At 39.3% G+C, this 16,513-nt stretch overlaps 1 protein-coding gene across 3 annotated transcripts in view; it reads right to left on the bottom strand.

The window, feature by feature from the left end:
* Positions 1-15,643, bottom strand: part of RCBTB2 (RCC1 and BTB domain containing protein 2) — a 34,649-nt gene extending 19,006 nt beyond the window's left edge. For 2 of the 3 annotated variants that reach the window (XR_009276027.1, XM_058825702.1), the window contains exons 1-7: positions 15,557-15,643; positions 7,716-7,776; positions 5,612-5,770; positions 4,977-5,127; positions 3,281-3,447; positions 2,460-2,618; positions 1,379-1,486 (exon numbers count right to left, since the gene is read on the bottom strand). Coding sequence is in view for 2 of the 3 variants with exons in the window: in XM_058825702.1 (XP_058681685.1) it covers positions 1,379-1,486; positions 2,460-2,618; positions 3,281-3,447; positions 4,977-5,127; positions 5,612-5,770; positions 7,716-7,754 (783 nt within the window). In the remaining variant the exon portion in view is untranslated. Of the gene's footprint in view, positions 1-1,378; positions 1,487-2,459; positions 2,619-3,280; positions 3,448-4,976; positions 5,128-5,611; positions 5,771-6,230; positions 6,243-7,715; positions 7,777-15,556 lie in introns of those variants that run through there. The other variant, XM_058825703.1, reaches the window with a different exon arrangement.
* Between the last annotated feature and the right edge of the window lie 870 nt (positions 15,644-16,513).

Here is a 16,513-nt window from a genome sequence, read left to right as displayed (position 1 = left end):
TGATGGCAGCCCACAATTGTATCAACTCATAACTTCAAGGAAACCCCCTTGGTCCTGCTGAGCTGCCTCCTCAATCAGATTGTCCAAAAAATCCACTTCATATATGCAGCACATGCCCCACATACAGACAGATACACAGTGGCAACATTACCAGCAGCAGTCCTGCTCTGCAGGAGTTCGTGTAACTTAGTAGACAGCTACCAAAAACCAATTTACATTGTTCATAACTAGCTCACCTATCTTAATATGATCTGCAAAGACACACCATAAACACATATACTCCACTGACATCCATGAAGCATGTGATGTACTTTAAGTGAAATAAACCATCAAGTTATTTACTGAGTGGAGATCTACAACATGGTATTAATTGGTATCAAGTAAAGGAAGTGGATGGAAACAGAATCTAATCCAAACTTGCTGGAGCATTCACTCTCTAAACAGAAGAATAAGTACAGGGGAACATAATACTTACTTTATTTAATGTTACTATCCAACAGTAGTTGCTACCAGCAAAGCTACTGTCTACATCCTAGGCACTGAATATAAAATGATGTCATTAAATAAGTTTCTTTTAAAATACTTAAAAAATTCATAGCTTTCCTGAGTAAACACAGTAAATAGGATCCAAAGTTCAAAATGCTCTTGCAAATTTTCACTAGTTACAAAACCGATGTTTTCTAACAGTTTGTATCATTTACCTGTCAGTATCCTCTATTTCACATGAATCAATTAAAAACTTCCAGAATCAGTCCTGCAGTAACTTTAAATATTTATTGTATAAAAGAAGTTATCAGTTTGCTAGTTACACTGGTGGCAGCCCCACTACTTGGTAAAGTGCAATAATCTCCAAAGGTCAAGACTAACTGTGGAATCATACCAAATGTTAGCCAAATGCAGTGGGAGGCAATTTATTCAGATTCCAAACACCAGTAAGTCACTGTGGCTGGAGTGCATTCTGAAATGAAATTCAGTCCTCAAGACAGACAAAATGCTAAACTGCAGCATTTTTCCAGGAAAAAAAGGCAGAGGTTAATGAAGAATGGAATGTCCTAGAAAGACTCTGTTACTTACTAAAATAACAGCAATATTTTTTAATTAACTTTCACAGGGAAAAAAGAAGAAAACAAAACAAACTTTTTAGTGGTCTAGTCCTCTAAGTAAAATCCTGACCTCACTGAAGTTAATGGCAAAATTTCCACTGACCTCCACAGGTCACAGTTTCTCCCCTGTTGGGAGAGGTCCACTTTAGGACACATGTTTCATTCTGATGTCACTTTTTAAACAAAGGACTATCTCCTTCAAAGGCAGCACATGCTGTCTATGGGACTCCTGCAGAGGCTCCTGGAGGGTTTGGGGAGGAGCAGCACAGACGTACCCGCTGCACACGAATGCCCTGCAGGGCTGCGATCCGGCACGGTGTGGGCTGGTTGCCGCTGCTGCCCAGCCCCAGCTGGCCATTCCCATTGTACCCCCACACATAGACCTTGAAACAGAGACAGGGACTGTTAGCTGCTTGCTACTATTCACTTCTTTTTGTTATTTTAGGTAAACACAAACATATTCACACATATACCTTCCTATATAAACACATATACGCACACACACGTTTTTCTTTAAAATGCCGGTTACATACTCATCTACAATTCTTCCACACTCACGCTCTTTAGGAGTTAGATTATGTAGGACTACAATATTTTAATAGGAAGAACAGAAAATCAGTGACTCATATGGCTGCTTGCCAGAACAGAGTAAATCCAGCACAATACTTCCCTTCTTCAAAGAGCTGATTTCTCATTCCAAAATCTTCTAACAGAAAACACACTAGAACAATTATAAAATGGAAGCTGTACACAACAGTTTGAGTAGGCAGCTTTATGCCAAACATAAGAAAAAGGGAAAACACTGAGCTCTGATAATTTCAGTGACATCATGTTTTACTGCAGTCAATGGTTACTTAGTTCTAAACTCAAGTGTTTGGAGAAATAGAGCTAGCAAGATGTATACTGCCCAACATCATCAGCTCATATGAACAAAGTGTAGAACTTTACAGCCTCCCTGTATCTTTGCAAAGAGAATAAAAAAGTATGAGAGAGATTCAAGAGGTACTCCAGTACAAAAAATATATGCAATGTACTTTTGTTCTCTTAAGATATGTGAATATGAGCACTGATAATTAAAATATCATTCAGTGATTATTCTCACATTCACTGATTACTCTCACATACAATACTTCAGATTCTAGTATAGACAATAATTTGTCTATGAATGCTAAAGACAGCAGTGGTATAATAACAAAGGTGGTTATGAGCAGTATAAGCAGCTAGACTCAAGGGAGTTTGCAAAGGTAAACTTCCTTTCTGAGTAACAGCTCATTATTACCAGGTTTGAAATTATCTACGTGCCAAGTTACTACATGAATTAAAACTCAGTCCAAATATTCATGTGAAGTTTCTTACCTCTCCATTTTCCACTACAGCCATAGAGCACATCTGCCCACAAGCTATATTAACAACTATTTTATTTTGTAGGCAGCCAGTAACTCTTCGAGGAATTGGTTGATTTGCTGTTGAACCAGATCCAACCTGGCCTGAGTTATTATAACCCCATGTGTACACCTGTTGCAAAAGAATCGTCATCAAAGATGGCTTTAAAATATACAGTTCAAAGTACACATTCAAGAGAGGAAAAAGCCATATGAGTAAAAAAATTGGTTTTTTATGTGAAAGTGGATGTATTGTTTTCAGACCAAGGAAGACACACAGGTTTACAAGTGAACTGTTTCTAATAAAAATATGCCAATCTAAGCATTTATATATCCCATTCTTTTATGTTCCTCCATTCGAAGGTAAGAGGAAACATGATGGCTGCAGTCAATGCTGGAAGAATCCATTGCTACTTTTCCAGAACCCAAACTAGAATATCTAAGTGGCACAAATGCCACCTCAAGGTAAAGTCCAGGAAACTTTTTACTTTGGCAGGTAAAATTCCTTACAGTGAATGTGATTTACATTAACATCAGCTGTAATGCCACTAAGCATTTAAAGTAGAGTATAGCATAGGAAGGAACTGGCTGTGTAATTTGTTATTACAAGCAGAAGTGGCCCAAAATCAGCTACACCCTCACAAGTTTCAATTTTTTTGAAACATTTGTGTTACATCAGCACTGTGAGGATTGGAGGAAGCAAGGTCTAATGCTAGAGGTGAATACTGTTTTGCTGTTTCTCACATATGTGAGTTTCATTAAAAGAAAACAGACACTTGTTCCCACTATACTCACCTCTCCATCAGAGGTTAACACCATGGAGTGGTGAGAGCCACAGGCAACCTCAATGACTTTCTTGTTCACCAAGTTAGTAGAGACTTGACAGGGAATGAAGCCATGATTTGTTGTACCATTGCCCAGCTGACTGTAAGCATTATGACCCCATGTATACACTTCTCCTTCTACAAGAAAAATGTAAAGAGCTGGTTGAAAAATCTCTACTTTTCCAATGAGTACAGAACACAAAATTACAAACTAAAAAGTCAAATTCAGTAACAATATGCATACTTAAGTGTATAAATACATATATGACCTATAGGGCTGTTCAGCCCATGGATGTACCAATGCTACCAGGCTCACATAGTGTTGACCACAAATCCAAATGGATAGTATCAGTGTAATCATAGCAAAGGAAAACATACTGCTGCAAGAAAAGGGATGGTGTAATACAGAAGACAAAAGGAAGAAATGACAGTCAAGAGTTCCCATTTAAATTTCTATTTTACTGACAACTAATCAGAATTTCTTGTCCACATCCTGGCACTGTTTCCCATTTTGGAAAATTCAAAAAATAAGCTTTCATTTCCTTACAATATGCATATTCCCTAAGGAGGATTCCCTCAGAACTACAAAGGTAAAATATGCTACACTAAAACAACACTTCTATACAATAACTGGTTAAATCTAATTACTTTATCCTATCAAAAGTGAACAACCCTTTCCTCAGTTCACCAACATATGAATACAAATTTTAGTCAACATGTGAAACATACAGCACAGTAAGATACAGCAAAGTGGCAATGACAATAATTAACACAAGAATTGTGTAACATGTAACAGCCCTCTAAAAGGGAAGTTTAAAAGGCTGTGCTGAAGATACGCTATCAATGCAAATGGAGTTATGAGTAAACCTCATCAAGGATCAGCTCCTGACCTGCTCTTTGGCAGTACTTCATCATCAGGTTAAGGAGTGCGAGTGTGTCAGTGGGATCTGCCAGTAACAAAGCTCAGAGGAATACAGATGTATACACAAAAAAAGTGTGCAGAATGGTCTGCCATGAAGACTGGAGGAAATGAATGTAAAAGAACACATTTACAACGTAATTCCACCTACTTTTAGTCATAATCTAGAATACTGAAAAACATTTCCTCTCATTGACAGAGACAGGTAAGTGTGAATATCATCAATTAGGCTCTAAGAGAACCTCGCTAGGAACATAATATTAATAATTTTTCCTCAAGTGTAACATACTTAAACATGAACATAAAAGCCACTATCACAATGTGGATAATACAGCATCAGTGCAGGAAGCATGAAGGCAGGAAGCCAACATAAGGGTCTTTAAAGCACATCCAGAATTAGGTACTGGAGGGAAAAGATTCATTTTGGCCGAAGGACATTGTTGGCACAAGAACATAGGGGCATAATGTAGCCACTAATGCATTCCAAGAGCTATCAGAAGTCTTGAACTTAACTGAGAAGTGAAAGAAAAAACCTTTCCAAAAGTAGTAACAAGATCAAAGTAGGGCTTGAAAAACTCCTGAAAATAACAAGCTAGCTGACATGTCATATTTGCCAATTAAAATAGTTTTGACTTAACAGCCTAGAATGCTCAACTCTCTCTCTTATGTTACCAGCCCAGACCTTTTACACCTGCTGGATGAATTTAAGTGGACTCTCTGAAGAAGTAATATTCAGGTCATACTTTACCTTCTGTAGCAAGAACAACATGAGGGCCACTTCCATAACTCAGGCAGGCTATCTTTTTGCCACACAGGGAATCTAACCTCCTTGGTTCTATAGTGCTCTGCATGTCTCCTGTTCCCAAACAGCCACTGCAGTTCATGCCAAGCACAAAAACCTGTAAGAAAAGAATCACAGACTCATAACTTAGGTTGCAACTGAAAGCTTCCTCCAAAGGTCAACTAATCCACCTCTGTACTCACCAAAGATCTAAACAGATCAGCTGACTCAAGGCCATGTTCAAGAGATTCTTGTACATGTCCAAGGAAAACAAATCTCACAACTGCTTCAGGATTTAACCCCTCTTATGGCATTTTTTTCCTAGTACTGAATCAGAAAATGCCATCTCGCAGTTTGTGTCCACTGCCTCTCATCCTGTCACTATGCATTTGCAACAAATACCTAACTCCATCTTCTCTTTGTTCTATGATTGTGGTAAGAAGCCTTTAATTTAAACTGAAAATGTTTTGTAGCAAACAAAACAATCAGACATTTTTGAATGCAACTTTCTCTAGGTGTACTATTATACTACTGGCCTTCAGAATAACTTGATACATGACTGATTAAACATGTCCCATTCATACACACTCTTGGACAATTACCTCATCATTTTCAGTTGCATACAACACTTCATTACCAGCACTGCCAAATACACAGGCTTGACGAATTAACTTGATCTCTTCTGGGGAACAGAGAGAAAAAATCGGCCATTTCCCAACATCCAGCATCTTCAGGGCTGACAAGAGTGTTGCCTCCAAGGCCTGGTATTATAAAAAATGCTATCAAATATCTGCACAGAAAAAATACATGCCTTTGCAAATCAAATCACCATCTCCTTTTTCCGCCACAAACCAGTATTTTAATTCTACAACGCTTGAAAGGAAGACATTAAATAAACATATAAAATATATCATGATCTAGAAATAAATGATCAACATTAATGGAGAAAAGTACCATGTAGGAGGTTAAATGGTGAGGTCATATATTCACTATATTCATGCAACATTAAGTGCTGTCTTACAGAATTCAGTATACATTGAATTCTGTAAGACAGCATTCCAATATAAAGTGAAAAGAGCATATTAAAAATCTGAAATCTGTGTATTTTCCCTTGGTGCTAAAATTGCTGTTAAAAAAAGAAACCATAAAAGAACTCTGCCCAAGAATACACTTATCTTTGAAAAATATGGATATTTGTTTTCATGTATGCATTTTTCCTACCTCCAAATTATACAAAGATGTGAAGAAATTCTAGTTTGGAGTCTGAAGCATGTTATATCAGCCATAAGAATATTGCTTCTTCAATTAGTATCACTGACTATGAAAAAATATACACAGGAATATATATAACATTAGAAAAATAAAACCAACACCCTAAATTGACCCTAAGTTAAATTCTTTTGAAAAATACCAGCTAATCACACATTTCTTTATTATTTACTTCAGAGGAGGGGAAAGAAGGATTGGCCATATTTACAGGAAAAAAAGTTGCAGTTTTGATCACACCAGTTCTTTCCCCATCTCCTTGCAGCAAATAACTGACCAACTTCAGCCAAATTTGCAAGTGAAAGGGAAGTCAGATTCTGCTGACACAATCAGCTTGGCAGCAGGCAGCTGGACAAACAGACATTATGTTATGAAATAAGTCAGTGAGCAAGTAGGTCCAAGCTAACCCTAGCAGACATTGTTCCCTGTGACACGTAGCACGGTTATCTGGGACGAAGGACCACAATCCATATGGAATCAGTCTTCGTTCATCTGCTGCTTGCAGAATAATTTCTTTTATGTCAGGAGGTTACTATTCATTCCACAGAGAATTTTAGGCCCTCTTAAGATATGATAATAAATACTGAAAGCATCACAGACTATTCTTCCAACTGCATCAACAAAACTGCATCCCACTTTTGTGCAAGACCGAAGAAGCTTGAAATTCAAAAGGACAATCATGGTGTCCTTCCATTTTACAGACACCTTTACTGGAATAACATATTGGTTTCTTTATAATGTGGGCTCTAAATTCCAAGTGCTCAGTGGGTCAGAACCCATTCATCTTGTATAGAAAAGTTGTTTTTCTTTAACCTTGTTCTACAAAGCACTCATGTCGTACCCTCATAATTAACAGGTTAAAAAAATGCCTCAAACTGTAGCATTTTTTAACACTAGAATAATACACTGAAAGAAAAACTCCCCAACTACTCTTATAAAAAGCACCCAAGGAAATACTTATGATACTGATTAAAAAAAAAAAAAAAGAAAGAACCAAAACTTTATCAGACAAAAAAATCCATAATTTAAATCCTGTCTCTGGAATTATTAGTTACACTCAGTAAGAGATATTCTTCCACTTTTCAATACTTTCTCCCCTCACACCGTTCCACATTATGTTTTGTTTCAAAAATATGAAAACCATTTCAACTCTTAGCCCACCAATATTTATATCCCGTAAGTGATCAGTTCCCTCATTATATTGCACGAAGTAATGAAAGGCAGACTTAGACACAAATCTCTGACGTTATATGAGCATATTGTTCTTCTAATATTTTGTGGATGACTTAAGCAAGATTTCTTCAGCTAGTATAATTTCTTCTAACCATAGCTTTTGTTTTCTGTCTACCTTGGAAAGTACTTGCATGTACTAAGCTATTGCTAAATGGAACCTTTTGAGCAGAACAGTACAGAATTCCCAATACAAATCAACACTCTGACCTTGGCACTGACTCCTTGAGGAGGAGCTTCATCCTCCATATGGACTTGTGCTTGTGTCCCCCTGCAGAGAGAGAGAGCTGGGGTTAAAATCATCATATCATATTGCTGAAACAATACTTTCTGAAACCATCCACACTTAATAAAGCCAGTTAAGATAGTTCTCTTCTTCTGTGGGGTGAGAAAACAAGAAATGCAAAGCTCTCAGTTTTGCTGTTACATACAACTATACAATGATCAGTTAGGTGGACTCTGCTCTTCTGTAGTCTTACCTAAAATATTAACTCTTGGACAAAACATCTTATTAAAACAAATAGGAAAATTAATCAGATTGTGATTGGAAAGAAAGATGTTTCATGAGCACCATACTCCAATGTCTTTTCATTGCAGCAGAAATAAATTGAGAATCTTCCTGACATAATGCTTTAAGACATTTCTTTCAGCAAAGAAAAAGCACACTGCTCAGAGAATTCAATTTCTGGCTTAAGCCTTCAAAATTACTTATTCCAGTTCCATTCTGAAACCAATCCTAGAAAAACATTTGTGTCTTTTCAGGTTTACTGAGAGCTGCTAAAAATTCATTCTGCTTCAGAAAATATTGTCAGCCCCGTAAATTACCTGTATAATTTCTATAACGTACATTATCAATAGAAACAGATCTTCAGACCAGATGTTTCTTCAGAAATATACACAGCTCCACTATCCTAAAATTATTTCCTAACATAAAGCCATGCAACTCTGTTTTCAGTAAAACTACAAAAATGAGAAGCAGCTCTGAAGCTGTACAAGCCTCTTTCACTGAACAGTGATGAAAGTTGTACACATAATTTTCTTTGAGATACATTGGTTCGGACACAGCTAAAATCTGTTTATTTCTCGCATAAACTCATGTCTCTAAAATTCTGACTACAGGCAGAATAACATCCAACAAACAGTTACCATTTTATTAATTTTCAGACTAATACCACATTAAAACAAGTATCAAATGTAACTGCATAAAACAGCCTAACTTAATACTAAACACATCTCTTATGTAAGACTTCATGCCTTAAGACCCAATTCAGTTACACAAAATACATGAAATTAGTATGACTAAAGTATGATAAATGTTAATGATTCAACATGTAATCTACTGAATAAACAAACAAAAATTATTTTCTTGAAACAAATAAAAACCTGAACAACTCTGCAGCTCAACCATGCTGAATATGCACAACTGTTAAGCTTAAGCTTCAACACAACCCACAAATCTACACACACAGAGTGTACTTTATACAGCTAGTTTGAGACATTACATGAAGAATTCAGCTCATATGTGAAAGTCCACGGTGACTTTGACCTTAAGGCTCAAACACACAACCAAACTGACCTGGAAGCCAAGTTATATTCCCCTTCCACTAGGACAGACTGAAGGGCTGAGTCAGTCACCTACACATCAGCACCTACTGGTATTTGAGATGACCTTGGGGATCCCTGACACCAAACAGTGCTGGCAGATACGATTCAGGACCCACGGGATATCCACACATCCATGCCAAGCTGGAGCAGCAGCCAAGAACTAAATGGCACCAGACAGTCCTGCCTGTGCAGCTGAGCAGCGCCCTGAATAAGCACACACAGCCTTTTACCAAGATTTACGCCTTCATGGAAATGGGGGAGCTTGCTGAGCTCTTGCACTTAAGAAATTGCTTATTTTCTTCAACATACTTGTTCAAACAACAAGAATGCAACAGTTGATTTTGTGGACATTATTCAAAGTAGAAACAACTCCCCTAATCAAGGCCTTTGCCTGTACTACTGAACCATTCTGAAACATTTCATTTCAAGTATGCTAGCAGTCCTCCTGTGAAATTGACTATCAAGGCTATCCAGTATTTTGCAGCACCATTTGATACAAAACTGATATCCATGATTCTTCAGCTTCCAGTATTTCAATTGCACCAGTTCAGACAAAAGCATAGTTTCACTTAAAAGCAGTTGATTTGTTAGCATAAAGGTACATCAGGATCTAACCACCTCAGTTAATTGATAAAAAGTGCTCCACTTCATTACTTTTCAGACTCCTGACAGTTTTGCCTTGACTTTTCTATAACAAAGATCAGTTACATGCCCTCCCAACTCAAAAGTTAGAACATGTTTTATCTTCTGCATAACTATGATAAAATTACCCTGCAACTCAATTTTCAGTTTGCTCTGCAACCACAGACACCTTATTTCTGAGCAACCCCACAGGAGTAAACAGGGTGACTCAAATTATGCCAGTTTATTCTTCTATCCAAATTCATGTCTTCTAATAAAAGTACATACTGAGTGCCACATATCTGTATCTGCAAAGTCATTCTTTCTAAAAATCTGTAATTGATTTAGGAGTACATATCCACCTGGGGATCCCAAAAATTAAGATAGAAAAAAATTAAACCTGTTTAAGAACTATTCTTATCCATACATGTTTAAAATATTAGCAATTATTCATATTTTCCTACTTGCATGAATTTTTCTCCAGAAAAATAACCATTGTGAAAGCAGTCAAGCAAATTAAAACCAGTATTTTTATCAAAAATGAAAAGACAAAAACCTCTATATTTGAGTAAATCAGCTACAGGAGAAAAACGTATCCTAGCTATTTCAGACAAGTTACTGGGATTGTTTGTCTACTAAATCTTATAATATGTGCACAACTGCTAAAACCCATTGCTTTAAAATAGCTAGCTACAACATTTAAAAAGAATGCAATACTTATTTTAGAAAGTAAAAAGGTAAGCCAGAAACAATTCTCATGGCTGAAAACTTAATAACTTTCTCTACCTGTATTTAAAAAAAAAGAATTCTGAAGTGCAAATCTAAAGGAGAAAATATAATTATTGTAAACATTCATTTCTTGAGGCCGTGCACAGCCTTTTGATATAAAAATATTTATATTAAACTTCCACAAATCTCTTATCTGGAATCCAAGTACCATTAAGAATCTTGTTAGCATACTCTGGCAGTCTGAGTTTAGGTCTTGGAAACTGGAAGCTTTGACCATCGTTTTGGTCCAGCCACAATAGGTTTTTGGGTAAGACACACACGCCTCTGCAGTACACATAAGATTGAGTTAAAGAACATAAATACTAAATCTGGTAGCCAAGCTTCATTAACAGTCCCAGACCATTTAACCCTAAATATTTAATCAGGTTCACTGACTCATCTGAATGTAAACATTCTTGTAGACTCTCTCTCTAGGAACTTGGCAAGCAAACAAAAATTTTCAGAACTCCACTTAGTATTTCCTCCCACTTAACTTGAGCATTTATGAACCTCATCTGCTGATTCAAAGGTCTGTCTGCAGCTTCTTCCCCAAGGACTCTAACCACAGGCTTAGGAAAGATTACAAAGCAAAAGTCACAGAGAAAAGTGACTTGATAAGACTTTTAGAAAAGGCACCTAACCTTCTCTGGTATTCCTGATTTCTGAGCAGTTTCCTACAAGAGTAGTCATTACATGATGCTAACTTGTCCAAGCAATTTTGCAGGAGAGATCAGATCACCAATACTGCCAGCATGCACTCCTTGAACAGGTCACATTCCTTTCTAGGAAGACTATTTCCAAAATTATCTTCTTTCTTCATTTACAGTGAAATGCCAGTACTACACCCAGTGCTGACAATAAATTGACAGAACTCAGCTTATCATTTATTCTTCCACTGATGTGGCATTTTCCATTAGCAAAAAATTGCAGACCTTAACAGTGAGTGGTTGTTTGGAAAACTTCAAACTCCAACTAAAGTATAATCTTCTCTCCTTCCTTTCTTGCTCCATGACACCAGACTGAGAATTCTTTGCTCCTGATGCAAGTTCCACTGTGTGCCTACTCATTACACAAGCAAATCAAGGCACAGTTCAGAGGCTAGATCCAAGAAACTCTTTACTGGCTCCATGTCCAGGAGCAAAACTTCAGCCAAGCATCTTGTCAGACACTACCTGTGTTTTGGCATGACATCCAGCTCCATCTGTTGGCTCCAGGGATGGACACCCAGCACGACCTCACTGAAGTTTCCTGAGGTTCACATGCAAAATCCATATTCTAAGTGATGGTAAGACAAGTGCTCATATTAAGTCTCTTCATTTTTCTCATTCCCATTCCAGTTACTTTTTCCCCTTTAGAAAAGTCTATCACCATCACTGCTGTAGAATGGTGGATTGTTGACCAGGCAGCAACAAGAGAGGAAGCAACTGGAAAAAATCATCATCACCCACCAGAAAGAAAATATTTAAAGCAGAAATAAAAAAATAATCCCAAATTTTTTTCTCATTCTACAAACCCTAGAGTCAATCTGGAAAAAATAATACCACACCTTTGGCTAGCTATCTACTTGACTTTAAAAAAAGAAGATTTGAAGAAAGAAGCTGGCAACTACTAAGAAAGAGAAGCTATATAACAAATAAATAAAAGACAGAAATACAAAGACAAGAAAACAGCTGTATTTACTAAAACTTAAGCCTCCAGTAGATTTACTGAAATGTCAAAGTCAGCAGCTAAAAAAGCCTGATAAGAAAATGTCAATCAAAATACATTTTCACTTAGAAGTATTTACACTTCTTTCTACACATGTAAAACTACCTTTTGAAGGCAAACAAGTGTTTCAGATCATGGAAACAAAGCAAGAACTCCTTTAAGTGCTGAAAAGTATTATAGGAAGGTGCTGGAGTCACTTTCACATAATTACTGGTTTACTTCTCCAGTAAAAGGAAAAAAATATAATGAGCATTATCTCTAGACCTTGAGATGAGTTAAAATAATCAAACATTTTGGGAATCCCAGTCTCTTGGGAACAAGATGCCATTCCTGCACCAAAATCTAACCTCATGCAATCTAATGTAACCTAAATCTAGCCTGAGATGCTAAGGAAAAACATCTGTTGACAATTTTGATACGGCTAATCCAGGATTGTCCAAAAAATTAACCTGAAAAGTTCCTTCTCTTTGCTCAATTGTTACCCAAACTCCTGTAATCCATACAAAAACACAAACATAATAAAATACAACTGATGCAATTGTTGGCTCTGCCTATTTTATATTCTACATAAAATTTCATTTACTATGCAACTGATTTGGTAGAATTGATAACTTATCTTCATTTTGACCTTCCAAAATGAGAGGTCAATGAACCAGCTCTAGGGAAACAAAATTAATCCATAATTAATCCAAAATTAATCCATTTGTTAATACTCTTAACACTGTCTGCCTAAGAAGATGCTGCATGTTACAGGAGAGAAAAAACAGTAAATAGAATGTGCATGAGAAAGAAAAGTTACCCCACTTCCTCTACCAATAAATGATACTGTTAAATACTCAAATGTACAATTCCAGTCTTCTGATACTGGAACTGTTGGACATTAAGTGGCAAGAGCATAACAGCATCAGACATAACAAGCAGAGGTTTCTCAACCCTTAAAAATAATTAAGAGACAAAATGTTATTGTTTCAAGGCAAAAGTTGGAGTATCTAACATTAAGTATATCCACTGCAGTAGCCTCCTCCAAACTGCAAGAGATGATATGCATCATGATACCCTCATTTTACCTCAATTTTATCACTCAGTGGTCTTACTTCTATTAATGTTTTCACTTACATGATTAAAGAAACTTAAAAAAACAATTGTCTGTAACTAACTCAGAATTACTTTTGCTATTCCTTTGCAATTCTTACTGTCCAACTGGCACTTTACCTCTTCACTTTCATTTTGCTTAACTATCCTTTTTCTCACCTTAATTTCTAAAATCCTTTTTGATGGTTAGAAGTTGATTTCAACAGACCTATTTAATTTTTTTTTTTTGGACATAAATTCCAGATGGATTACACCTTTGGCATAAAACAGCTTTTTAACTTCTTTACTTTATACGGCCCTCAGGACTCCTGTACAAACAACATCACTAATTAAACCTCTTGATTTTTCCAAGTTTCTAAATGAAGAATTTCAAACCTGTTTAGTCATCTATTTCTATTTATTTAATCTAATTAGAAATGCGGCCCAAGATCACAAGCTGACCAATGAACCACCTTTCCCCAGAAGTTTCCCACTGCTTACCTGAGAGCAAGTCTAAGGCAATTCAGTGCTTATTGGGCAAGATGTGTGTAAGATCACCTGGATCACTGTGTGTCTGAATGATGCCATCACCTGCATCTCTTGGCTGCTCAGCCTGGAGAAGAAGAGGCTCCAGGCCATCTCACTGTGGCCTTTCAGTACTTAAAGGGGGCTTACAAAAAGCCCCTTTTAGGCACTGAAAGGAGGAAGGAGTGTAAAAAGGAGGTAGAGTAACTTTTTACACAGGCAGATAGCGATTGAACAAGGGGGAATGGGTTTAAACTACAAGAGGACAGAATCAGATGAGATCCCAGGAAGAAATTCTTTACTCAGATAGCGGTGAGGGCACAAATGGTTTGCTGAGAAAATTTGTGGATGCCTCATTCCTTGCAGTGTTCAAGGCCACTGGATGGGGCCAGGGGCAACCTGGTCTAGTGAATGGTATTCCTGCCCATGGCAGGGAGGTTGGAACCAGATGACCTTTAAGGTCCCTTCCAACACAAACCATTCTGTGATTCTACAGTCTAAGAAAGAAATCCATCTGTGACATAATTCCTGACAGTATCTCTCAGTAAGTGATATTCTTATACAAATCCAACTCCTGTGGTCCATAGCAGACACCATCAAAAGCTCTTAAAATTTTCTTGTGTCAAAGCAATGATATGCTTGACTGTTTTTCTTTATCCATAGTCTCTTCCTGCTACTTTACAGTCCATCACATCATTCAAATCCCACATAATTCAGTCACACTTATTTCCTATACCTGGATGGTATTATCTCTTCTATCAACACTGAGCAGGACGGTTACTTCTAAACGTTTCCTTTACTCCATGTTTGCTTTCACATCGTCCAACATGGAATCATAGAATGATCTGGCTTGGAAGGGACCACACACATAATTTTGTTACAACCCTTGCCATGGGCAAGGACACCTTCTGATGGACCAGTTTGCTCAGAGCCCCATCCATCGGCCTTGAACACCTGCAGGGATAGGGCATCCACAGCTCTCTGGGCAACCTGTTCCAATACCTCACCAACCACAGTGAAGATTTTTTCCTAACATCTAATCTAAATATACTCCTTTTCAATTTGAACCTGTTCCCCCTTGTCCTCTCACTACATTCTCTTATAAATAGTCTTGCCCCATCTTTCCTCTAAGTTCCCTTAATGCACTGGAAAGCACATAATTCATCAGCCCGAATAGTTTCTGATGGTGCACAAGCATCACTCCTACAGACCTCACCCCATTCGTAACCCGAGTAAAACCTCTTTGCTGACTGTGCCTGATATTAGCAATTTCACTCGCCAAGGAAACGCCACGAAATCCTCCCATCTCCCACACAATAAACAAACGGTGACTGGTTCCCAAAGTATCCCTTCTTTTCCTTAAAACCAAAACCGGGCCGCCAAGCTCAGCTCGCCTGTAGTGCCGCCGCCACCACCACCACCACACCTCTGCGCACCTGCGGGCAGCGCGCACGGGCACCGCACACACGGGACTCCTGACGGAGCACACGCAGACAGACTCACAGACACACAGACAGACACGCCGCCATCCCCGTTATCGGCCATTTACACACCGGGTGCCTGAGAAACGAGGCCCCGCGGAGCGCAGCCCCGGCCCGGCCCAGCACAGCACACGCAGCACGGGCGGCCGCGCCCTGCCCCGGCCCCGCTCCCGCTCCCCACCGCCGGCCGCCCAGGGAGGGGAAGCACAGGGAAGGGGGGAGCCAAGCCCCTTCCCTCCCCTCCCCTTCCCACCCCCATGCTCCGGCGCTTACCTTCCTTCTCCGAGGCGGCGGCCGGCGGCTCCTCCCCCCGCCCCGGCGAGCCAAGGGAAGATGCTGCCGCGCTCAGGCGCCTCCTCAGCGCCGAGCCCGCGGGGAGAGGGGAAGGGGAGGGAAGCGGCTGGCACCTCCCAGGATCCACCCACTGCAGCAGGAGCGTCGGGAGCAGTGGCCGCTGTCTTCAGAGCGGGCCCCGCGGCTGAGGGGCAGTGCTCGCTGCCGGGGAGAGCTGCGGGAGAGGCTGGAGCTCTCCCAGGGCCTGGCCTCGGGACGACATGGCTGATTTGGGAAGAGCCATGCCCAGAGCGAGCTCGGCGTCTCGGCGGAGACACCACCCCTTCCCGCCTCCGAATCACAGAATCAATCAATCGGCTTGGGAAGGACCTCTGAGGTGCTGAGCCCAGCCTGTGACCCGGCACCACCGTGACAGCCAGACCGGACACTGAGTGCCACATCCAGGCTCTCCTTAAACACCTCCAGGGACGGGGCTTCCAGCAGGTCCCTGGGCCGCCCGCTCTAGGCTGGTGCCTGGGCAAAAATACGCGTGTCAACCACACACATGGTCAGAGGGGAATGTCAAATATTGCCGTGCTGTTCCAACCTGCGATCGTTTAATTTTTTTTCCCGAAGGAAGTGAGGAGATATTATGTATTCTGTATCTCCTATGGCTTATGTTAAAAATTAAGCACTCCCAAAGAAGATACGCTTGATAAGTTTTCCTGCAAGTGGCAACCTGGCTGTTATGCCTGGTTGTGTCTCTTACCTTGAGTGTGACAATTGCCTGCTGTTTGGCTGTGAGAAATTCTCAGAGACCCTTGCTGCCACACCCAAAGATATTGTTACATTATTGCTGTGGAAACCTTATTCAGAAGGAGAAAGTTTGCTCTGGAGCTAAGGAACTCCCATCAAAAATTAAATTCCTTTATGCCCTAGGGAAGGTGTCAGGGTTTT

The sequence above is a fragment of the Ammospiza caudacuta genome, chromosome 2 (assembly GCF_027887145.1).
Source record: "Ammospiza caudacuta isolate bAmmCau1 chromosome 2, bAmmCau1.pri, whole genome shotgun sequence".
Taxonomy (NCBI): domain Eukaryota; kingdom Metazoa; phylum Chordata; class Aves; order Passeriformes; family Passerellidae; genus Ammospiza; species Ammospiza caudacuta.
This window is presented reverse-complemented; position numbering and strand designations above follow the sequence as displayed.